The sequence below is a fragment of the Toxorhynchites rutilus genome, chromosome 1 (assembly GCF_029784135.1).
Source record: "Toxorhynchites rutilus septentrionalis strain SRP chromosome 1, ASM2978413v1, whole genome shotgun sequence".
Classification (NCBI taxonomy): Eukaryota; Metazoa; Arthropoda; class Insecta; order Diptera; family Culicidae; genus Toxorhynchites; species Toxorhynchites rutilus.
The window spans coordinates 55370744-55397487 of record NC_073744.1 but is presented as its reverse complement, the minus strand read 5'-3'; the positions used below and the strand labels follow the sequence as shown (position 1 = coordinate 55397487).

Here is a 26744-nt window from a genome sequence, read left to right as displayed (position 1 = left end):
AAATTGCTCTTTAATATTCAAAAAACAAAAAATACATACAAAAAAAACGAATAACACAAAAAATTTTTTTGACTCGATTATATACAGGATTCGATTATATACAGTGAAAAGAATTCAAAAACTGTATATAATCGAGTCCGCGCTGTATTTCGAAAAAAAAAACTGAATCCCAGATTGTCCATTTTTGACAAACATTTTTAATTGAGATGACAGTAGATCTCGACGTTTCATGCAATTTTAGGACATTTGGCATCAAAAATATTTTATTTTGCCAATCTCGATTTCCTCCCCCTTGAGTGATTTTTCGATTTTCAAAAAACTCAAACTTTGGCCTTTGCCCCTTTCCCTATATTTATGGGACCAATTTTCGGACATGAATTGTGTTATTTTTCCATTATTTCTCCATTTTCTACTCGATATTAAATGAAACGGAATTAAAAAAATTGTTTTTCATTCACATTCTTACATAGGAATGCATTTATTTTATCCATGATGACAGGAAACAGTTCTATGCCATGGATATTCAAGTACAATCATACTAGTTGAAAAAAAATCGTTCATTAGAAACGCTATGTCTGGAAAGTTTTTAACAGCATTTATTTACATATTTTATAGTTGTGAGGAGGGGGCGGTATGAAAGGGTGGTGACATTTCTCAAATAAAATGCCTACACATTCTACTCTGAACATTTCGTTCGTCCTGCGCCAATTTTCTTGTGAAGCACATTCGTTTGTTTGACAGATGGGGCGTAAATTTTATTCAAATACACAAAGTCGTTCGGCTGACTACTGACAATTCAGCACTTTCGATATGAATACTAAATTCAAATATTGGCTTCGATTTTTTCCTTTTATGAATAAACACAGAAGACATCTTCACCGACGTCATACATCCCTCACTGCCTACGATTTGAAGAATGCCAAATTGTGTTTGTTCTTGTAAAACTTTCTGAACGTCAGCCGCCAGAACGCGATCCGAAAGTCGACATTGTAGAACGCGTAAATGAACGGATTGATGGCGCTGTTGATCCACCCGAGCCAGGTGAGGAACGCCATCAGGTGCTTGCTTTGGGACCGCTCGGGCAGGAACGGCATCAACAGGTAGTAGATGAAGAATGGCAGCCAGCAGGCGATAAATCCTCCCACCACCATGCTCAGTGTTTGGGCCGTCTTCGTCTCCCGCTTGAGGGAGGAAATGCGGATGGGGATACGCTTGCCATGGAGCCGCACCTTGGCATTGCTGATGGTGACATTCGATATGCACGACTCGGCGAGTGAAAGCTGGCTGGCACTAAACTGAACCGCGTTGATGGGACGCATCTCGTAGCTGTTGGAGTACCTGGCAGCTCCATTGGAGCCACCGTTGTTGTTACTGCTAGCGGAGGCTGACACCGCTCCGTTGGGCCTGCTAGCCGTTAGCTGATGGCGTGTTGCATTTGGGGTGGTCCGGGTTGAGCTCAAAAATTCGTAAAGTGTCTGGTGAGAGTGGCTATACGGGGAGGGATTGGGTCGGCCAAGGTACGCTCCTTGCTTCGGGCTAGTATCCATTTCGGACGTATAGTTATCCGGGTCGATATCGCAGCTCTTCTCGGTAGCCTAAAAATAACGCAGTGAGTGGTAAAGATAAAGGTGAGTGAGAAGGTCATAATGAAAGGGCGCCACAATCAAAACTTTGGCAAACAGCCAATTTGGGAGACGGCAAGATTGGATGCGAGATTGCGGGTTTTCTTGGGGGATGTGGAAGTAAACCTCAATACAGGTAAACTTCGATATAACGTACATTTCACTTTCAAAATTGTACGTTGTATCGAATTGTACGTTATATCGTAGCATAATGAAGTACTCACAAACGTAGTCTATAATACATTATAGTGTTGCTGTTTTAGTAAAGTTAATGACTAACTTCAATCAGAAGACGAAGCCAGCCTTTCTCATGATGCTCCCCTTCGTACTGTTGATTAAAACTTGATTCATTTAGAATTCGGAATCACAAAACCAGCTGTATTCCCGGATTGATTGAAGATACAAAACTTGTTTTAGCATCACAGTACAGATAATTCATTGTTCTATCAGAAAAAAAAATATTGAAAAAAACTTTCCTTTGCACTTTGGAAATGTGTACGTTATATCGAGGTAAAATGTACGTTATATCGAGTGACGTTATATCGAGGGTACGTTATATCGAAGTTTCCCTGTATACAGTCGGGTGGGAATATTAAAGAGCAGAGCTGCTAATAAGGCTATTAATTGCACCGGTGAGCGAGAAGGATGAACATAGAACTGGTTTATATACACTTGAAAAAATATTTTACTTTTGCCTAAGCTAATATTTCCCATTCCACTGATTGGTAAATACAAATTCGAATCGCAATCTTTATGAAAATTAATTGCTTAAAAATCATATGAAAATTCCAGAGCTTATTCCCATTCATTTATTTAACATTGGGTGTTCAATCAATCTCTCAACACATTAAGGACCGGAAAAAAAACTGTAAGACATACGCCTGGGACCGCACCTTTTTGACTTGTGTGAAGTTAGCGGATGAAAGTTCAGCGGATAAAAGTTTTTGTTGCGTGCAAGCTTCTGTTCAACGTCTTGCTGGATTTCATGAATAATGAATTATTTCAGTTGGAATAAATTGATTGCTTATCAAGTAACAACCTTCAAAAACATGCTTCATTAGGTAGAGATTTGAATCATTCATCGTTTCACATAATCCATATTTTTTTCTTGATCGTGAAAGAGAATAGTTATAGACTGAAACGTGAGCATGGGTCAATATAGGAAAATATACAGAATTTTGAAAATCGAAAAAAGTTGTTCGAATAGAGTTATCGAAGTTATTCGAAAGAGAAGTATTTTACCTATCTTCCAGCCACAATTTTATTAATCGGATAAGGGTCTGAGAAAAGTTATAGGCCAAGTTGTATGGGAGAAAATTATTATTTTAAAGAAAATTTAAAAAAAATTATTTGTAAGGACATAAAACACATTTTTGAGATAATACTCATTGGATAGAGAATATTTTTATTCATTTTCAGTCAAATTTTCGTTGGCGGAAAAAGAATCTGAGAAAAGTAATGGGCCAAAACGTATACAAGTTGTAGGAGAGAAATTCATGAATTCAAAGAAAATTGAAAAAAGTTATTCGAAAGGATCCAAAACACATTTTCGAGATAATACCCATTCGATGGAGAATATTTTTATCTATCCTAAGCCAAATTTTCATTGGTCGGAAAGGGGTATGAGAAAAGTTATTGGCCAAAACATTCACGAGTTGTGCGGGGGAAAGGGTCTGGCTGGGTAAGGAAGTAAAAAGTGCCCCCGAACCAAAGCACCAGCTCTGTGGAAAATGGAAAATAGAAATATTGACCATTTTTCGAATCCCTATGTAATTCACCATAGGATCTATGGTGAAAAACATACCTTTCAATTTTTAGCACGCCATTCTCAATAGTTTCGAGATAAAAATTTGAAAAAAATACTGAAAGTGCATCTTACTCTGATACATCAAGAAATATAATCAAAAAAGAAATTCTTAAAAAAGTGAAGTACTAAAAAACTTGAAATATTGAATTTTTTTGAGAATTTAGAAATTCAGTACTACTCTAATTCGTGTTTAAATGTGTTCCTACGCCTTTTATAGATATGTGTGGTTTTTTTAGAATTTGAACAATTAACAATTGTACCGTGCACAAAAAATATATATTCCCAAATTTAGATTTTGTTTTAGAATTTTGAAACTTAGTACTGTTTTTATTTATATCTAGATATGTTCGTATGTGTTTTCTGATATTTGTGTTTTTTTCAGAAATCTTCGAGAACTATGCGGCACGAAAATATTCAATGAGTCTAAAAATTATTTTCAATTCGTTCTTTTTCTATTTTCATGAACTCTATACAGCGCGGACTCGATTATATACAGTTTTTGATTTCTTTTCACTGTATATAATCGGATACTGCATATAATCGAGTCAAAAAAAATTTTTTTTGTTTGTTTTTTCGCATATATTTTTCGAATTTTGAAAATAAAAGAGGAATTTGAATTTTGATTCATCCTCTTAAAGTCAGAAAACACCTTTCTCACGTGAAAAAATAAATTTATCCATATTATCTCAGGAGGTGATAGACAATCATATTTGATGAAAAAAAACCTCCTACGCATATGTTCGAATTTCAACAATGACATGTAATAGAACTTTTTTTTTTGTTTCTGACTCTGTTACCTCAAACTGGCTCTACATTAAAAAGTACGCTATGGAAGACGATTCTGATGCTTTCATTTGAAAGATGAGAAAATTTAGTACAGGATATAATAGTGGAACAACTAAATTAGTGGATTTTAATAACATTTTGGAAGTGAAAAACTTAAAAGTTAATAATAATAAATGTGCTATTATTAATTTTATCCTAAAAAATTATATTGAACTAGATTGTTTCTATCAATTAAATTAAAGTTCTTTGACCGTTCTACAATTTGTTCTTTGACTTCCGACTTCTATCTTTCTTAGTTTGGTTGCAATATCGATATAAACAATGCCTGGTGAAAATTCAAGCGAAATCTTCAAAAGTCACTATTTTTCCCCACTGTATATGTAATAGACACTTAAACTTCACCTTAACGCTGAAAGGTTACATTTTTTCTTGAAATAAGCCATATTTGAAATATAAAAAATATTTTTTTTCCAAACTGTATATAATCGAGTCCAAAATTGTATATAATCGAATCACATATAATCGAGTCTGTATATAATCAAGTCCGACCTGTAATTGTATTGTATTCATGGGTTCGTGAAAAGTTCTCTAATCATTATCACCAACACTATGGAATATATTGTATAGGGTACCAAACTAGAAAATAAGATAATTCTCCTATGTGGTTCAATATAGGAGCTATAGTAAAAAAATGAGTTTTTCTTTTTTTCCATTCTCAATAGGCCTGGAAATAAAAATTTGAGAAAATAAAAGTACATTCACTATGGTGTACCGCGACAAATTATAACGAAACTCTATCCCCCGCGTAAAAATGTCCTGGGCGTATAGAACTTGTTGGAGTTTTTTAAACAGTTTTTCGACGATTATTCATTGAACTATTCATCATCAAATACGAAAAACAACTTAAACAACGTTATAGAAATCAAATGAAAGATAGTTGATAACGTTAATTGGATTTGCTATCTTCGAAAAAACAGAAAGAAATCGATTTCTCATGTCTTCCCAACATTTTTATCCACTACATCTGCATACAAATTTCTCTGTAAAATATTCCTTGTAAATCCATGTAAATTATGCTTTAAAGTTTCACAATTTTAAAGCATTTCAAAAATCGCCTAAAAATTTCGACTTCGCCCTCTGTTCCTTAATTTTTTTTCGAGTGTGAAAATGTTCTATTGCATTTTCGTCAAATTTATTAATTCCCCTCTTAACACTTGTGTACATTTTGGCCCTTAACTTTTCTGAGACTCTTTTCCGGTCAACAAAAATTTGGCTGTAGATAGATAAAAATATTCTATATCGAATAAGTATTATCTCGAGACTGTGTTTTGGGTTCTTTCAAATATTTTTTTTTAAATTTTCTGTCAAATAATTAATTTCTCCCATACAACTTGGCCTATAACTTTTCTTTTATATTTTTTTTCTTTTCTTGTGGCTGGAAAGTAGGTAAAATATTTCTCTATCGAATATCTTCGATAACTCTATTCGAACAACTTATCTTGATTTTCAAAATTCTGTATACTATCCTATATTGACCCATGCTACGTTTCAGTCTAGAACTATTCTCTTTCACGATCAAGAAAAAAGGAAATGAATTATGTGGAACGATGAATGATTCAATTCTCTATCTAATGAGCATGATTTTGAAGGTTGTTACTTCAGCTATTCCATGCCAAACCGATATAGTGGTTCTCAGATTTTCGTCTAAAGTGGTAGTTTTGTTCTTTATCGCAAATTATGAGACCCGTATTGTTTACTTTTTTGTTGAGGTGACCATTTCCATTTTAGGGTGGTTCAAACGCCCATTTTTTCGCATTTTTGCCAAAAATGATTTTTTTCAAAAATTCATAACTTTTGAACTATTGGACTGATCCAGATGATCAACATATCAAATTAAAGCCAATGACCTGGTATTTTTTGAAAAATACTATACCTGCAGAAAATTCGAATTCTGCTCTCGTTATTATTGATTGTATTCAATTTTTATTGTTTTCATAGTCTCAGGACCAAAGGCGCTACAGTTTTTTATATTTTTTTCTGCAAAGCTGAGGATGTTTCACATAATATATCTCGAAACCAGGGAAGCGTTTATTTTTCGTTTTTGTATTATTATTTCTTACAGTTAGCCGATGGTCCAAAAAATTATTTTTTCCCATTTTTTCCACTACAAAAAAACATAACTTTTGATCTCAGTACTGTTTGTTTGACAGGGCCTGCGAATAATCTGAATAGGTCCAGTGAGATGCGTATTTTTTTCGAAAAAATCTAGCTAATAGGCTTTAATTTGATATCATCTGAATCGATCAAGTAGTTCAAAAGAAATAGATTTTCGAAGAAAATCATTTTTGGGAAAAAAAAGTGAAAATGATTTTCTGGACCATCGGGTAACTTTGAAAAATCATAACTCAAAAACGAAAAAAACGCCTCCCTAGTTTCGAGATATGTTCTATGAAAAATCCTCAGCTTTCCAGAACAAATATAAAAAACTATAGCGCCTCCCTCCCGAGACTATGAAAACAATAAAAAACAAATACAATTAATAATAACGAGAGTAGAATTCAAATTTTCTGCATGCAGGTATAGTATTTTTTCAAAAAAGACCAGGTGATTGGCTTTAATTTTATATGTTGATCATCTGAATTGGTCTAGTTCAAAAGAAAAAAAAAATTTTTTTTGGACCACTCTAAAATGGAAATGGTCACCCTAACAAAAAAATAAAAAAAGAGCCTCATAATTTGCGATAAAGAACAAAACTACCACTTTTGACGAAAATCTGAGAACCACTATATCGGTTTGGCATAGAATGGCTGACTTGATAAACAATCGATTTATTTCAATTAAAATAAATCATTATTCATGAAATCCAGCAAGACGATGAACAGAAACTTGCACGCAACAATAACTTTTATCCGCTATTTTCGCACAAGTCCGTAAAAAAAGGAACGCGAAAACGAGAAATCTCGTGAACGGTCCGTAAAGTGTTAACTCACCTCAGTTTTGGTCATCCTATGCTGGCGCGACGTAAGCACACAGCAAATCTTCGAGTAGACGTAAAGCATTACGCTCATCGGGATGAAGAAGGAACCCATTGCCGAAAAGACGACGTATCCCTTGTTCTGATTATATTGGCACTCGTTCCGTTTTCGGTCCTGATCATACCTGTTGGATACAATCAAACGAAAAATTTATTTCAATGAAAGTAAAGTTGGCTATTTGTTTTTTTTTCTTATTTACGCGAAACTTTTCTCCCGACGGATTCCCTGGAGAGTGTGGAAGTTGAAACTGAAACGCGTTTTTTTGAAATTCCTAATCATTCATGCGAGACTGCAGAGTTAAATTACTCGTGAAGAATGTGAATAACTCTGAATTCCAGCGGAGGGATGTTTTTTTTCTTTTTGTGCTGGCGAAGAAAAGGAAACACCGAAGGGTTCGCGATTCAAGGAAAATGAGTCTCCACCAGAAATCGTTTAATCTGACGCTAGGGGAGGAAAAACTTTGCGCGGTGATGGATCCGTACAGATTACAAGTACCGAGAATTAATTTTGCTTCGTTTAAAACCAACTAAGACTCAACGTAATTCTTCGGGGAACGATTAGCTCAACTCAAATACGATTCGATCCGTGATGGGTGTCAGGAAACTTTCCACAATACTTACCACCCCAAAATGGGCGGACACGTGATGGCCAGTGCCACTAGCCAAACGACGAAAATCATTAGCAGCGCCAGCCGTTTCGAGCGTCGACGCTTTGAGTACGTCAATGGTTGCGTGACCGCGAGGTATCTGTGGATGTAAACGGGGTCGGTTAATGGCCACACATAAATCCGGTAAGCGAGGATCGAGAGAAAGAGAAAAAAAACAAGTCAAACCGGGTTGAGCATCGCGACCCTTCCAACCCGTAAAATTCGTCTCTTCGATGAGTGACCGAGGTCATTAAATAATAACGACTCACCTATCAACACTGATTGCACACAAGCTCAGAATGGATGCCGTACAGAGAAGGACATCGAGCGATATCCAGATATCACAGAGTATCCAGCCCAGCTGCCATTTGTCTGCCACCGTCCAAAGGGCAGTCCACCGTGTTCGTGTGTATTTTACGAGTCGGCAGAAACGAAATTCGTGGAAGAAACAAAAAACAAACAAACAAACAAGCAATTGTTAATGGGATGACTCCAGCGAGAAGGACCGAAGGAAATGGAAATAAAAATATGATACTGTTTTTCCAACCGGAACCCTTCGGTTTGTTTTTCGTTACCGTGGGGAATTGGGCCCAAATTTTTCGTCACAGTTACCCTTTCATTGTGTTAATAGTTGATAAAGCTAATTAAATTCATCTCACGTTTGAATTGCTACTTCTTAGATAGTGTTATTGTTGAATTTGGATTTGCATTTTTCGATACTCTAATACTCAGAATATCAGCAATTCCAAATGAATTCGTCCTAAAAATGCAGATTTTGAAAACTTTCCACTGCAATTGGGAATTTTTTGACTCAAGCGTAACTTTTGAAAAGGGCGTATCGATTTGAGTAAGAGAAATCTTTGATAATTTATATCTCAAAAACTATGAGTCGTACCGAAATAGTGTCTAAGAAAGAGTTATAGAGTATTGATGGTTGAATATGAAAAAAATGTACAATGGAAAAAAAAATTAGTACTCTTTTTTTTATTTACAAAACAAAATTCAATTTGCAATATCCAAAATACATATTTTTTAATTTTTTTTAAATTTTTTCATACAAAATAGAAGTCATGTAGAAAATTCAAAAAATGGGCCCAAGATGGTAAAACTATTTTTGACGAACTTTGTGGAACATCGAATATTTAGGAATTTTCGAAACTTCGATTTTTTGTATGTTAGCATTCATTTTTAATCACAAATTATGAATCCTGATGTTATTTAAGACAAAAAAGGTTATTATCAATCTCCTTCTAAATACAACCATTCTCGAGATATTTAAAAAAATGTTTCTAATTTATTGTTTTTTTTTTTAATAGTAAATTATCCCTTTTAATATGTTTGTCGTGTTATACCGTCATGTTCATGAACTTTTGTGAATTTGCTTATAATTTCCAACAACTTTTCCGAATACATCATTATGGTTCATTTTTTGACTCAAGTGTAACTTTTCAAAAGGTAGTCTCGATTTTAGTAAGAGAATTGATAATTTATATCTCAAAAAATATGAGTCGTACCGCAATAGTGTGTTAGAAAGAGTTATAGAGTATTGTTGGCTTAATTTGAAAAAAAAATACACAGAGAAGAAAAATTAGAACTCTTTTTTTAAGTACAAAATAAAATTTTAATTTGCGATATAAAAAAATATGTATTTTTTTATATTTTTTTCAATTTTCTCATATAAAATAGAAGTCATGTAGAAAATTTAAAAAATGGGCCCAAGATGGTAAAACTATTTTTGACGCAATTTGTGGAGTCATGAAAAACTACAACAAATTTTTAGGAATTTTCGAAACTTCGAATTTTTGTATGTTAGCAATCATTCTTAGCCACAAATTATGAATTCTGATGTGATTTAAAACGAAAAAGGTTATTATCAATCTCCTTCTAAATGCAACCATTCTCGAGATATTTAAAAAAATATTTCTAATTTATAATCTTTTTACAGTAAATTATCTCTTTTAATATGTTTGTCGTGTTATACCGCCATGTTCATGAAATTTTATGAATTCGCTTAAAATTTCCAACAATTTTTTAGATTGATTGAAGTTTGTATTAAGATAAAAAAAGATTTTTAAGTTTCGCTACGTTTTGTATTAACCCACATGTCTTCGAATGTTTCGTAACGTAACTCCTAAACATATGTCTTTACCATAACGATGTAGTTGGAAAAGTTGTTGGAAATTATAAGCGAATTCATAAAATCTCATGAACATGATGGTATAACACGACAAACATATTTAAAGAGCCTATTTACTATTAAAAATACAATAAATTACAAATATTTTTTTTTATATCTCTAGAATGACTACATTTGGAAGGAGATTGAAAATAACCTTTATTGTTTTCAATCACATCAGAATTCATAATTTGTGGCTAAAAATAATTTCTAACACACTAAAATTAGAAGTTTCGAAAATTCCTAAAAATTCTATATCGTCAAAAATAGTTTTACCATCTTGGGCCCATTTTTTAAATTTTATACATGACTTCTATTTTATATGAAAAAAATTGAAAAAAATATAAAAAAATACATATTTTTTTGATAACGCAAATTAAAATTTTATTTTGTAAACAAAAAAAAGAGTACTAATTTTTCTTCTCAGTGTATATTTTTTTTAAATTAAGCCAACAATACTCTATATTTCTTTCTAACACACTATTTCGGTACGGTTCATATTTTTTGAGATATAAATTATCAAAGATTTCTCTTATTAAAATCGAGACTACCTTTTCAAAAGTTACACTTGAGTCAAAAAATGAACCATAATGATGTATTCGGAAAAGTTACTGGAAATTATAAGCAAATTCATAAAATTTCATGAACATGACGGTATAACACGACAAACATATTAAAAGGGATTATTTACTATAAAAAAAACAATAAATTAGAAATATTTTTTTTAATATTTCTAGAATGGCTACATTTAGAAGAGGATTGATGATAACTTTTTTTGTTTTAAATCACATCAGGATTCATAATTTGTGGCTAAAAATGATTGTTAACATACAAAAATTCGAAGTTTCGAAAATTCCTAAAAATTCGATGTTCTACAAAGTTCTTCAAAAATAGTTTTACCATCTTGGGCCCATTTTTTAAATTTTATGTATGACTTCTATTTTGTATGAAAAAATTAAAAAATATGTATTTTGGATATTGCAAATTGAATTTTTATTTTGTAAATAAAAAAATGAGTACTATTTTTTTTCTCAGTGTACACTTTTTTCATATTCAACCATCAATACTCTATAACTCTTTCTAAGACACTATTTCGGTACGACTCATAGTTTTTGAGATATAAATTATCAAAGATTTCTCTTACTCAAATCGATACGCCCTTTTCAAAAGTTACGCTTGAGTCAAAAAATTCCCAATTGCTGTGGAAAACTCATATTTCCTCTAACCCAAACGGAATACACACTTTCATTCGAATTAAAAATACTCATGTTTTGTCACTTGTCGATTTTATTTGGAATTGCTGATATTGTATGTTTACATTACTTCAGATGGTTTATTTCGAGCTCAAAATTCAAAAAGGATTTCAGTGCCCTAGAATACATAATATCCTATGAATGTGTCCCATGAAAAAACTATGGGCCTAACCCAGAATGTTGTTCAATTCATTGCAAACATTGAAGGCTGTGAAAAGAAGCTCATTTCTTCGCCGCTTCCAATATTTGTTCAAACATGCGGGTTTGGTGGACGTGCGCCACTCGTGATTTGATTATTTTATTCAACTTCCGCTTTATGAATACAAAATGCAAACCCTCTGTTGAACTGATTTTTGACTTTTCAGCGAGTTCCACCATGGATTTGAAGTTATGAACGAAAACGCATCACTATTCCATTCACAACATGACACACTATTGAGCCTCCATTTTGACATTGACCGCTCGCCGGATTGAATTCAAATTTCGGGCACTTTATTTTGTAATTTTTTGGACGACAATTACATTACACTTGATTATATTTTATAGTCAACAGCGAAACACTTACCAAGCAATCACAGTAAACTGTTAACAATGATGAGAACTGATGAAACACGGGAGAAATTCAAATATTTATGAACGGGTAAATTCTATGTGCTCACGCTAAGGAAACGTCAAACACAAGCGATAATGAGTAGTGTTGTAAGATTGTAGTTCTCATGTGAAATGATAGCGGAACCAAGGGATTACTCTAAAGAAGCAATTGTGATATTAATTTGATAGTTATATCATCAGTGCATTAAGCATTTCAAGATATTAAAACAAAGTGTCCGAAATACGATGTTGTCCGAAATATGATTCAGAACGGTACACTGAAATAAAATCATATTCGTTACTCGTAAATTTTTTTTGATATTCTAAGACACTGATTTCACATGAAGTGCATCTGGCATTGCAATTAACACAACCATCCGAGCCATGGCAAAGCGGGCAATAAAAGAGAAGAGTGTAAATGATTATAGGTCGCTTCTGACCATCAGTGTTTGGCTTTGTGTGTTGCTTGTTTTCGTTGCACGAATCTTAGAACTTGTTCATTTCCTGTACATGTGAATAGCACACCTTCGATAGTTTTAGTTACCATTCGTGTTTGCTCTCGTGCGCATCGGCTCTGTTCTGATGCAATAAGCTCCTATCTTTGTTGACGGTTTTGACCGAGAGCCAACTGTGTGCATCTGTTAGACGCGTGTTTGATGCTTGTTGAATGGCGATGCCCGGAAGATGCCTTTCGTTAAATACTCAGTGCAATGCGTGCATTGATATGAAGAAATAAATTGCGACATATGACCAATTAGTGTATTGTTCTCGCAAAGGCAAGAGAGAATCGTCACTTCTCGAAATGATTCTACAAAACAACGCAGGCCATTAAACCATTTCAGGTTCCCCGGAGCTTTTTGACGTAGAACTACGTCTTTCATTAAGGGTGTCAAATCAGAAAACAGGTCACGTTTTTATGAAATAAAGTGAAAATTAATAACTATTTTGGCCGCAAACGGATTTTGGCGATTTACATACCAAACGAACCAGAAATTCCTTAAGATTTGTTTGATATGCTATACATTACAATCCCATGGTGTGTAAATGGTTAAAATTCATGAAAACGAGCTGGACGATGAGGGATCGAATGCCTTTCTCAAGGCAATGGGGGTGGAGGAGTAATATGAGGAAAAAGTAAAGTTTTACAAGGGCCTTTTTGAAGGTTTGAGACGAATGAACTGAAGATGTTTAAAGTCTCACATGTCTTAGTTTCGGATTGAGCTGTGAACGCGACCAAATTACTGTCTCTAGCATTGCAATCATTGCATCAAACTGACGCCATTATATTGAGGTTCTGAGCTACACAATTGTATGGGGAATCATCAAGCTAGGCTATCGTCAGTTCACCAAGAAAATAAATGTTCTGGAATTTTGTCTGTGATTTGGTTTTGCATGACGGTAGTAAAACTCTCTCCACAAAGGATGACAGCTAAGCTAGTCTAGACTGGCAATATTGACAAAAAGGGCTGCTGTTGAGAAGAGCGCAAAACGGATACAAGTGTGTGTATATTTAATTGTTTCAAGCCATCGATATATGGATATTTGTGTGCGTACGTGCGTTTTAACGTATTGCGATGTTGCGGGTGAACATGTCGATCCGAACGTGGGAACAAGGAGGGTAGATCGCGGGAGGGAAATATTTGCGCTAGGGTATTAGTAATAAATCTCTGCTGAGGCAAATATTCAGCCTTTTTCCAAGCAGTTGACATTGTTTGTTGTCCGTCATCATAAAGGCTTCGTTGGTGCCTTTGACATTGCATCAATGCATTGAACTGACGCTTTTGTAAAGCAGGCGTTAAGGTTGTGCACCAAAAAAAAAATATTTGGAGAATTCCAAGTTATTCAATAAGTTGTAGTAAGTTAATTATTTATTTGGGTTCGCGTGCCAGTTGCAAAACTCCCTTCAAATAAAGGGCGAACACGAGATTATTGCGACACCGAAAATGTCATGCCAATTTTCTTATAATGTTCAGAATCAAACCAAAATTTTAGGGTTGTTTTATACATATATTTACTTCAAAAATCAAAAGAACAGTTAATCGATGGAGCCTTGAGTGTAAAATTGAACGCATTTTCGCTTGATGCCCTCCATCAAAGTCTTTACAGTGTCATCCGTTATCAGTTTCTAATTTTTTTTTCCATTTTCTTAACATGTCCTTCTCGTCTTTGACTGTCTTCTTGCTCTTCCGAAGTTCCCGCTTCATTATTGTCCAGTACTGCTCCACCGGGCGCAGCTCCGGACAGTTTGGCGGGTTCATGTCCTTTGGAAAAAAAATGGACAGAATTGGCCTCATACCACTCCAGGACACTTCTAGAATAGTGGCATGATGCCAAATCTGGCCAAAATAGCGGAGCTTCGTCGTGCTGCTACAAGAACGGCAAAAGGCGCTCCTCGAGGCACTCAAATTTGTAGATCTCGCCATTTACTGTGCCCTTTGTCACGAAAGGCTCACTCCTCAGTCTGCAAGAGCAGATGGACTGCCAAACGAGATATTTGGAGGCGAACTTCGACTTTTTCTTCTTCCTCAATTTGTCGTCCACATCGAACTTGCTCTTGCCGGTGAAAAACTCCAACCTCGGAATTTGCTTAAAATCGACTTTTATATACGTTTCGTCGTCCATCACAGAGCAGCCATACTTTGTCAGCATCTTCTCGTAGAGCTTCCGTGCCCGAGTTTTAGTCCCGGTTTTCTTCCAGCTCCTTTGTCGTGGTCCAACGTCAACCGCTCCTGGAACCGCTTCAACACTCTGAAGACGGTTGAATGGTGAATGTTCAACATTCTTCCCAACTGCCGGTGCGACAGGTCAGGAAATTCCAGGTGTTTGAAAAGAATTTGTTCTCTCGACTCGCGTTGGTTCACCTCCATTTTCGTTGAATCGAAAAACACATCAATGAGAAAGTGTGCAAAATTTGGTTGATTTTTACCCAATGGTAAAAAAGTTATGCTCTGTTGAATGTGTCGCAATAATTTCGTGTTCGCCCTTTAGGATTGCATTTGCGCTAATCTTGTTCATAATGAAGAAGTGCTACTCTTTTCGAGGTTGTTGAGATAAACAGAAAGGGTTTATTTCGTTCATTTAGTCACCAAGAAAGTAAATGTCGTTCTTTGATTTTGTGTGTGATTTGGTTTCGCTTACCAGTAGCAAAACTTTCTCCACTAAGGATGATAACTGCGCTTATCTCGAGCATGTATTGTTCTGCGAGGACAAGAACGAATCATCAAACAATAACCGTCAAATGATTCCACAAAAAAAAATATTTCAGAACGACGAAACAGGTAGAATGGTTATTTCTTAAATTTCGTAGCATTAGAAAATAATATTCGCAGTTATAAACAAGTGACTTGAATTAAACTACAGCGTAGTTCTACGTCAACAATGTGGTCGTGTCGTGGACACAACCTCCTATAATTTTTCATACCTTTTTTTAATTTATCATATAACATTATGAAATAAAAAGAAAAACTTATCGAAGTCAACGAGATTGCGGAAACCATCCTAAAGATCGATGCTGACATAATGAAATGCCTCAATTTTGTATGCATTGTGTTTAATTGTACTATATGCTTAGGGTGGCCGTCTTACCCCGTTCTCCCCTATGAGTCAAGTGAATGTACCTCAATGATTCTATGAAATGCTTAAAAAACATACCGTTTTCTATATAAACACACTTAACAGTCTTGTATGTTTACTATTATAACATTGGTATCACGAGACAAGTGCATATTCACAACTAAAACATTAAATTTCTGGCGAGCGAAATGATAAATCGGGGCTCGTCGCCATCTGAAAAGTTGATTTTTGTTGTTTTGTCATAACGTTTCACCCATACACACGCCAAAATGGGTGTACATTATTGAGGGTAATGCAATAGACTAAAATAATGTATTATAACTGTCCAATAGTTGATTGTTTCAATAATCTAAAGAGTGGCCATCTTTGCCCGGGTGAACGTCTTCCCCCGTCCTTCCCTACGTAAATGGTTGCATTTGGTTTTGTTTTGATGTAATCATACTTAATCCTATTCTAGTTCCTATTTATTGCACTACTAGAAAAAGCAGTTTCGTTCTTTATCTTGTAAAATTGCAGCATTTGAAACTTCAAAGTGATAATAATAAAAATAAAATCCGATCATAAACTTTATTTTATTTTTCACAAGTATTGACTACAATGATTTAAGTGAAAAAACAAGAAGTGGGTTATATCTGTGATATAACCGCAAGGTATACGTAGGACTACCGTTGGCTTGGTAATCATTTATTTGAAATTGCATCTGAATCAATTCTTAATGCATGAATGAATGACTGAAGTATGGAATTGTTATTAACATAAAATTCAACTCTTTCGAATTTGTTGGTGGTCCCGAAACGAACCTATGGAATTTGAGTGGCCTTGTAAAAGCAACTGAAGATGTTTGATACATGATGCATTTTTGTATTCGTGAGAATAACACGAGATTTTTCATGGTTACTCCATACGCAGAATAGAAACTGAGGGCGCCATTTCACGGTGAGAACGTAATAAAGTCTACATAACCTTGCATAAAATTCATTTCGTTTTTAACGTGATGTTGCAAGTTTTCATGACTGTTCCATGCGAAAGCAGAACAGAAACTGATGCGAGTGAAAGTATTCAAGCTTTGCGGTTGTCCGCAGGTGCCTAGATTTTGCGTCCATGTTCGGGAACACATTGCGATCACCAATCATCATCAATGAGCTAGATTGTTATGATTTCAATAGATTGTTTTCAAAGCAATTTTCAAGCTATTGAAACGATTTTTTGGACCAATAAGTGACAATCATATAATTCGTTGACATTTTATCTTTTGGATGAAGTGATTATTATACCACTCCATTCAGCCGGTAAAGAGGTACTAACGTTCAAAACCTTGCAGTCCAGCGTCACTCTCTCGTTTTCGAAACTTTGAACATACACCCCGGTACAGAAATGAAAGACGTAGTCCTACGTCAAAACAAAAAACAAATCGTTTCCCCATAGGTTATAGTTTTGGTGGTTACGTCAACTGTGCAATCATGGGTGGCAGATCTACCGGAACTACAATCGTCATGCAAAATCTGAACGGATTTTATGTGCACAAAACACGTCGAAAGTTTGTGTGCGATACTTCCCGGCAGAGAGTTCTGTTGATACCCATTAGCATATATGTTAATCGAAGCACATCTATCAATGTCTGAATCTGAACGTTTATTTTCTCTTCTTCTACTATTCAGCGCCGGAAAATTCACAGTCATTTATCAGAGCGAAGCTGTGGACTAAATTTTGTATGTGTATGCTTATGTCGCTCGAGTAGGCTTAACAGCGGTGACGAGAAATTACATGCGATGACATATCTGTCGCTTTGCCGAGGCTCACAGGCGGACAGAAAAAAAGAACTTTGGGTCTTGAAAAACTGTCGTCAGTGGTTCATGTAAATGAGATATGGAGGAAAAAGTCGACCGCCAAATGGTCGGCTCGTGTTGTTGCTCCTTTTTTATACGTACCTTCCCCACCCAACTTTTGTTCGATTGATAAATGACTACAATCGATGGCCCGAAACGGTTCCCACTTTAGCGTACAAGAACCGAGAGGAAAATCCTAAGGAGAAAATGAATGGGTTTGTTTACTCCGACAAATAATATGAGAACACTCACTTCAAACTGAAGAGTGTCTTTTTGTCAACGTATAATTCATAAAAAAACAATTGAACGCGGTGACTAAGCAGCTTGAACGTTAATTTCTTTTCCGGAAAATGAGTACTTATGCATAGCTCGAGATTATTGACTCACCAACGACAAACAGGATTACAGCGGGTGGCATGACGAATATCCCCACCAGCCAATCGGCCACGGCCAGACTCATCACGAAGCAATTTGTGACGGTTCGCAGCCGTCTGGTGGTGGCCACTGATAGGATGACCAGGGTGTTGCCAATCACCGTGATGATGATCAGGGCACAGAACAGCACCACTAGTAGCATTTTCTCCCACGTAAGACAAATCTTGGCACAGTCCTTGCCAACACTGCCGCTGCTGCCGCTTCCGTTGGCGCTATCCACGACGAAACGCTCGCTGAAATTGAGCAGATCCCCATTCACGATTTGCAGATTGACGTAAATCTCCCGATACACGCTGGTGAACGAGGCGGTGTAATTAATCGTAATTGAAGCCGTTGTGGTGGGGGTGGCGGCGGAGCTATTTGCGTTTGCCATAATTAAACAATTATTCCATGTGCGCTGGTTCCGATTATGATTTACACCTCAATGGCACATATCGATCTTAGCGGAAGAGCTTGGGCGATGACGCTAATCATTCTCTGCACCTGCGGGAAATAGGATAGAATTAGATTTACTTGGAGTCCTCACGTAAAACTGCAAGGATGCCTATGAGTTGACATCAGAATTGTTATTTTGGAATAAATCGAATAATTTCTGCGCAACTCAATATATATTGCAACCTAAATAAGGTTGCGTGGTGCGTGTTTCGTAGCCACCAGATAGGATGATAGTGTAACAAGCTATTCGACATTATTACTGTGGTTAGTGTGATGGAATGGTGGAATGACTATTTTAATGAGTTACTGCGGGGATTCCTCTTTCGGACGATGTAATGGAAAGTCCTCAACAGGTACCGTGATGTTGGTGGTGGTGGTATGGTTGCCTTATGATATTCCCCATGTACTCGTGACTTATAGTTTCATAGTTCCTGCAAACCCAGTTGAAAATAAGGGTTTTAGAATTGTCGAAAACTAGAGGCGGGTTATATCTATGATTTAACCGCAAGGTGGATGTAAGACTACCCTTAGCTGGTTGATGGTCCTGAAAAGGATCGCTGAAGATGAAGATGGTTGATACCTTCTGTCAAATATATACAGTGAATTTGTGTTTTTAAAGAAAATGTTTTTTTATCATCTAAATTTATGTTATCGCTTTCAAAAGAGGGCCCTTCGGAAGCAAGACACTTTTTCCAACGAACAATCAAATATTTTTCATAGCTGTATTCAGGAATTGCTCTCAGTTCACACAGCGATTTCATTTTTATGTCTACAATGCTGTAAGAACGGGCCCCACGAAGCGCTAATTTGAGTTTCGGAAATATGAATAAGTTACACCTATACTCTGTCCAACTTCTATAAGACCAGGTAATGATTCAATTTATATTCTAATGTGTAAGTATTGGTGACCACCATACACTGCATGATATTAATTTGTGTGTATACAAGCGCTGAGCGTAAACGAATGTTTTCGTTTTGACGTAGGATTACGTCTTTCGGGAACATATTGGGGTCGTGAAAACATCGTGAAAATTGTCCTATTTCAAACGCTTATTGCTCAGTCATTTCATGATGGATTGATGAATTTTTTGCGTCAATCGATTTCGGCACTCCATAACAATTTTTTATATTGAATAAAATAATATATGTCATGAAACTAACTATCGAATAAATGAAAAATCTCAACGCTTATACTAACGGAAATCTCCACTTCTGATTGGTCGAAATTGACGACACATGCGGCGATTCCCTAACAGAGACATCAGAACCAAGCTGCCTGGGGGAAATCGGCATTACAAATACAAGATGGTATGGGGAACTTTTGTTCCTACCGAAATGTGTTTCCTAACAGAGACATAAAAAACAAGCTGCCTGGAGGGAATCGACAATGCAAATACATGAAAGTATGGGGAGCTTTTGTTCCCACCGAAATGTGTTCCCTAACAAAGACATCAAAACCAAGGTGCACGGGGGAAATCGGTATTGCAAATATATGTAAGTTAGGGGCATTTTTATATTGCAAGTAAGGCGACCGATACGAATAATTCTAGCAAATAAAATATAAATTTGCAACTTTAATGTTGGTTGCTTCGTGAAATTTCATATCAATGACCGATCGTGTATTGTGAAAAAATTAGCACAAGTGTAAGTGTAAAATTGTACATGTTAGCTCCTTCGCTTCTTTGTTTTTAAGAGGTTCTAAACTTTTCAGTTCATTCGCCTCTAACATGGTAGCAATTGTTTTAAAAAAGACTCGATATACGAAACGATTTATTTCAATTTTTATAAATAAAAACCAAGATATGTTCCCGTTCCCGTTCGGGATAAGCTGTCTGTTTTGTTATGTTCATTTTCACCCAAGAAAATTTCATGCGGCGAGAATATTGGTAATGTGAAGAAATATTCGAAAAAGTGGTTTCCCATATGATCTAGACATAATATTAGGTGTTGTTAGTCTAATTAAAATTCGCATTGAGTTGAAAGTAAAAATTATAAAAGAAAATTACCTTTTCTGTTATTCTTTAAACATATCCAAAATCAACAGATAGCCTAACGGAATCCTACGTCAACTACGCGGTCGTGTCTCGGACACAACCCTCCTGTGACTTTTTTCAACTGTCAAGTTTCTATAAGACCAGTAACATTTTCCGTTGTTGTAGTTGTTTTAATCAATCAATCTTGAAAATGCCGAAGGGAAAAGTGCTCACGGAGAGAGAACAAAGACAAATCGATGCATTTCACCAAGAAAATGTTGATATCAGAGAAATTGCTCGTCGGATAGGGGGATCCCATCCAGTAGTGCTCAATTATTTGGCGAATCCTCAAGGATACTATAAGAAGGAGAGAGCTCCACGTAAATCGAAGCTCTCTGACCGGGATAAGCGGGAAATAGTTAGTACAGCTTCGAATACCTCAAAATCGTTTATGCAAATAAAGCAATATTTCAACTTCTCTACTACTCGGGTGACAATTCGTCAAATTTTGGCAAAAAATCTTCACGTAAAGAGGGTTTAAAAGGTTAAAGCTCCTCATCTAACACCATCTCACATCGGAAGGCGTGAGATCGTGTTCGGTACACATTTTGGAAAAAAAAAACTTTTTTTGTGCGGTAGGTAGGGACCGCATAAAAAAAGTTTCCTTCAAGAAAATAACTCAAATTCACGCCATTCACCGTTCATTTTCCTTTTGTTTCCCTGCTTTGCGACGGGACAATTTGCCTTTTCGGTTGCACGTGGCTGTTTTGTGCTTTTAGTTGCATGTCGAAACGTGTTGCTGTTGAAAGCATGTCATGCAAACACTTAGAACAACTTAGAGCATTTGATGGGAGGAAGGGAATGATTTCAGAAGTGAATAATTGAGACGCAAAAATGCTTTTTTCGCACTGAAATGCATCGAAAAAAACTAAATAGACGATAACTTCGTCAAATATGTTTCTTTTCATATACCGCACAAGATCAGAAAACCATACAAAAAAATCGCACAAAAATAATTTGCACAAAAACAGGTTTTACTGTATACCATAATGAAAAGTTCTTCAATGTATAGGCTATCTTCACTGACGAAAAAAAGTTCAATTTGGATGGTCTTCATGGTTTCAACGGGTAATGGCGTGATTTACGGAAAAAGGAACAGTATTTTTCAACCCTGAATTTGGATGGAGGCTCGTGCATGGTTTGTGCGGGATTCTATGCAACCGGAAAGCTCAAGATATCTTTCACATCATTCAAGGATTACACACATGTTCTAGAATCTTCTCTCCTACCGTTTTTTGCGTGGATATCATCACAAAAAATCCTATTCCAGCAAAACAATGCTACTAAAGGGTGTGTCACATCAAATTGCATCACGGAAAAAACGCTGTAGAAATTTAATTTTTAGGAATTATATCTTCAGCTTTCGCTTATAATCAGATAAGAGTGTATGGATCACGTTGGCCATGCTTCACTGTCAATTTTTCGTAAATTTGGAAAGATGTCGTCGAACGAAAAAGAGCGTCGTGAATTATTTCTGCGCACTCATTTCGAGAATCCGGAGTTGTCACATCGGGACATCGATAAGATGCTGGGAATCGTCCAATCCACGGTCAGTAGAGTACTAAAACGATACTTCGAGAACCTAACCATCGAACGGAAGGTGAAGAACGGCAAAAATGGATGCTCCGTCAGTGAAAAAGATCACAAGCGCGTAGTTAAGCAGTTTAGACGTGATCCGAGAAATTCGGTCCGGGATGTCGCCAATAAGCTGAATTTGTCAAGTTCATTCGTCCAGCGGACCAAGCAGCGGGAGGGCCTGCGTACATACAAGGTTCAGAAGGCTCCTAACCGCGACGAAAGGCAAAACATGGTGGGGAAGACGCGAGCCCGGAAGCTGTACACCGAAATGCTGACGAAGCCGCATTGCCTGGTAATGGACGACGAAACCTACGTCAAAGTGGACTTTCGTCAGCTGCCGGGCCTGTTGTTCTTCTCCGCAGAGGACAAATTCAGCGTTCCGGAGGAGATTCGCAAGCAGAAACTATCCAAGTTTGCCAAAAAGTACATGGTGTGGCAAGCGATCTGCTCTTGCGGAAAGCGGAGCGCCCCCTTCGTGATGACCGGCACGGTAAACGGGCAGGTTTACCTTAAGGAGTGCCTACAGAAGCGCTTACTACCACTATTGAAGCAGCACGAGGGCCCGACCATCTTCTGGCCGGATCTCGCTTCGTGCCACTATTCAAAGGACGTGTTGGAGTGGTACGAACCCAACGGGGTCACCTTCGTGCCAAAGCAAATGAACCCGCCCAACGCGCCGGAGCTTCGCCCAATAGAGAAATATTGGGCGATTATGAAGCAGGCCCTCCGGAAGAACCCAAAAGTTGTCAAATCGGAGGCGGACTTCAAGAGAAAATGGATTTCTGTTCAAAAAAAACTACAACCTGACGTTGTACAGAACCTTATGGACGGGGTAAAGAGGAAGGTGCGAGCATACGGGCTTGGGCTCGAAGTATGAATAAAAAGAAAATGCCAAAAGTTGTTTAATAGTTTTTATTTTACTGTCTAAAATTTTCAAAACGATCGGTCTACTGGGCGAATTTCTACAGCGTTTTTTTCGTGATGCAATTTGATGCGACACACCCTTTATTTAGGCGCAATAAATAAACAAACAACTCTTTCGAACGAAATTGATGTTAAATATACTTTATTCTAAGCAATCAACAATGTATGAATGTATCTTGTTGAAATTCATTCTGTTTATGTTGCAACGAAATAGAATCAGGGTGGACTTATAGAAGTTGGACAGAGTGTATGTATCGACAGTTGTGTAAAAATTACCCGAATACCATCCTCCAAAATTTAACAAATACTCGAATGCAACATTTACCTGAATGAACATTTACCCGAATTCAACAAATACCCGAATGCGGCAAATACCCATTCGGGTATTTGCAACATTTAAACGTTTGAGAAATTTCGACAAATCAGGTGATGAGTTTTGCCGAGTCTCCTGATAATAAATAAGATTTGATCAACCTAACATGAGAGCACAACAAAAAATCGCAGTAAAATGAAAAATTGTAATGAGTAAATTTGAAAATGATGCGAGATACTTAGCTGATTCATTTTAAGAAATTAGTTTAGGCACAATTAACATACCGTCTTCTTTTCTTTCCGTTTTGCTCCTAGCCCGGTTAGTTTAAAACGTAGGAGATGATGCTTTAGTTAGGCCCTATCGAGTGCTAGAGTGCGTGGGGCGGCATACGCTTGCCTGATGTATTACGTTTGCCCGGTAATCTTCGTTTTGAAATATATCATTCATAGTCCAACCTTGTTCAGCTCTAGAATCTAGCTGTGTTATAATACTTTTATTCTCCTTCCAACCCATTATCTAATTTGAGTACCGGTAAGTTTTCTTGTTTTTTTTTTTTTAATTAATGCTTTATTCTGCAAAAAATGGTTGAAATTTTATATTTCAAGTATTGTCCATCGCTAGTCACAACTTTTTCCCATCTTTCTGGCAATTCATGGATCCCTCTGCGGAAATAACCGGCCGGTTTGTCGGGCTAACCACGAATCGATCCAATTTTTGACTTCATAAAAATTGGAGAAGTGCCGATCAACCAGGCCATGTTGCATCGATCGAAAATGGTAGTAATCGGACGGAGCAATGTCTGAAGAATACGGCGGATGGGATAGGACCTCCCATTTCAGCGTTTCCAAGTATGTTTTGGCCGGTTTCGCGACATGCGGCTGAGCATTATCGTGCTGCAAAATAACTTTATCGTGTCTTTGCTCATATTGTGGTTGTTTTTCCTTCAGTGCACGGTTCAAATGCATCAATTGTCGTCGGTAGAGGTCCCCCCGTAATGGTTGCATTCGGTTTCAGCAGTTCATAGTACACCACACCCAGCTGGTCCTCACCAAATAGACAGCATAACCTTCTGGCCGTGAAAATTCCGCGCGGCCGTCGATGGTGATGCATGGCCGGAGTATCCATAAGTTGCCCGACGTTTAGGATTATCGTAATGAACCCACTTTTCATCGCTAGTAACTATTCCGATGCAAAAAAACCCTTTCTTTTATGCCGTTGGAGCAGTTGTTCGCACGTGAAAAAACGACGTTCGAACGTCTCGTGGCTTCAATTCATACGGCACTCAATCTTTCGGATCATTCCCATTGCTTTTTAAACGCATCGGATATGGTTTGCTGAGCTACTTCAAGTGAATCTGCAAGTTCTTGTTGCGTTTGTGACGGATCTTGATCGAGTAAAGCCTCCAATTCTTCATCTTCAAACTTTTTTTGGCGGGTGCGGAACGTTCTTCGTCTTCCATGTCAAAATTACCACTTTTCAACCGTGTAAACCACGTCTGACACGTTCGCTCAATTGGGAGCATGGTCACCATAAACGTCCACCAATATGCGATGACTTTCCGCAGCTTTTTTCTTCATATTGAAATAATGAAGTAACATTCCTCGCAGAAACACTGTTTTTGGTACGAAATTCGAAAATATTCGAAATGACAAAAAACTATGTTGTTCACGCTTCAACTTTTTGACATACACTGAAAAAGATGCGCAAATCATATTGCGCAAAAGAATGCGCAAATCATATTTCAATATCTCATTCTATAAATTTTATGATGACTGATTGGAATTGACAGCTTTCTTCTACGTGATCCAAATGGCTGGATATAGTTTTGAATCGAATTTAAAAGTATATCATTTATACAAAATCAATAATTTGATTAATAAAGAATTGAAACTATATAAATCATCAACACCACAGATGAAACTTCAACATCGAACAACATCAACAAAACCACACATCGCCAGGAGGCGAAGCAGACACCACTGGTTAATGTTTAGCTATCAAATAAACATTAAAGCATGAATAACACCATGTGGCACAATGCAACTGACGAACAATAAATGCAGCCATAGATAAGGATTTGGGTCGCGATCATAAAAAGGCTACACTTCCAATCAGAGAAGAAGGAAAGAAAGGAAGTTAACTTATACATTTTTCATAGCATTGAATGAAGTACACAACACCGTTTTCCTCTCAATTTAGCTGTGAATACTACATTCGGGTGGATGTTAAATTCGGATAAATGTTGCATTCGGGTGAATGTCGCATTTGGGTATTTGTTGGATTCGGGTGATTGGAATTCAAGTAACTGTCTTTCGAGTGAATATGACACAATCGTCTCGACGCACTAATTATGCGTTGGAGCGGGATCATATTTTGATTGCGGTGCAATTTTCGATGAAAATTAAGCTCTTCCGCTCTTCCGTCTTTATCATGCTCAACACATCAACCAAAATATGACGAATGGTCTCGCGAGAGATATTATTGCCACGGGCTAGCTCTCTCAAACTTGAAAGACGATTACAGGCTATTGACACACATGACACAAATCTGTATATAAACTAGTGCCCGCTCGGAAACCCATTTAATCGCGATGGCGAAGTGACTGGAGAATGGTCTCGCTCGCTCACCTAAAACACTATGCTTACCTCTCCCAATCCCATCTCTTTTCTGCCGCCGTACTAAACGGACCCTTCAGCGAAAAACGAAGTATCGATGATAATTCGATACAAATCGCGTACAAATTGTGCCTTTGACAAGCGAGGTCGATATAGGAGAATACAAAATGATTGATATGGGGTAGAGAATATTTCAGTATAATAAAAAAAAAATCCGCATTTTTTGGTGACGCTAGTTATAGCCGTTCATTTATCGAATTTCGAAGAAGAGAGAGAAGAGAAGAGAAGAGAAGAGAAGAGAAGAGAAGAGAAGAGAAGAGAAGAGAAGAGAAGAGAAGAGAAGAGAAGAGAAGAGAAGAGAAGAGAAGAGAAAGAAGAAGAGAAGAGAAGAGAAGAGAAGAGAAGAGAAGAGAGAGAGAAGAGAAGAGAAGAGAAGAGAAGAGAAGAGAAGAGAAGAGAAGAGAAGAGAAGAGAAGAGAAGAGAAGAGAAGAGAAGAGAAGAGAAGAGAAGAGAAGAGAAGAGAAGAGAAGAGAAGAGAAGAGAATATTGCACAATCATAACTAAGAGAATTTTCGAGCGGTTTATATAAAACATTTGTTTGATTTCAATAACCTATTTCAATGCAATTTTGAAATAACGACTAGCCAAAAAATACATGTTCCGGGTACTGTGAAAAGTTTTTCCGCGCCATTGTGATCGCTTCACTGCGCCAGAGAGATAACATAGGACTGTGAAACTATTGCGGGCGAGAGCAAATTTTAAGAATGAACTCTTAGTTCAACATTCGTTAGCACTGACAAGATCCAATGGATGGATGCTTGCACTAAGGGGCGCGTATGATTCACAAAGCAATGAAAATCCAATTTGAGAAAATAACCATATTAACACTAGGGTTCGGTCAAATGAAAGGTGTCACAACGCTGACAATTTGGTTGTATGGTGACCTTTTTCCTGCTTCCTTCATTCTAGCGCCATTTGTGTTTTCAGTGCTTTAAAAAAGCAAAAGATAGATTTATGACCTAATGTAAAGAACAAATGGCGAAAAATTACAAAGTTATGCAATTTCAAAGCCTCATGATCTTCTCATACTTCTCA

At 36.8% G+C, this 26744-nt stretch overlaps 1 protein-coding gene across 1 annotated transcript in view; it reads right to left on the bottom strand.

Annotated features, from left to right (window-relative positions):
• Positions 1–522: 522 nt before the first annotated feature.
• Positions 523–26744, bottom strand: part of LOC129766616 (5-hydroxytryptamine receptor 7-like) — a 133173-nt gene continuing 106951 nt past the window's right edge. The window contains exons 2-6 of the mRNA XM_055767196.1: positions 17703–18233; positions 8166–8268; positions 7871–7996; positions 7206–7374; positions 523–1595 (exon numbers count right to left, since the gene is read on the bottom strand). Of these exons, the coding sequence (XP_055623171.1) occupies positions 903–1595; positions 7206–7374; positions 7871–7996; positions 8166–8268; positions 17703–18123 (1512 nt within the window). The 5' untranslated portion in view covers positions 18124–18233 and the 3' untranslated portion in view covers positions 523–902. The remainder of the gene's footprint in view (positions 1596–7205; positions 7375–7870; positions 7997–8165; positions 8269–17702; positions 18234–26744) is intronic.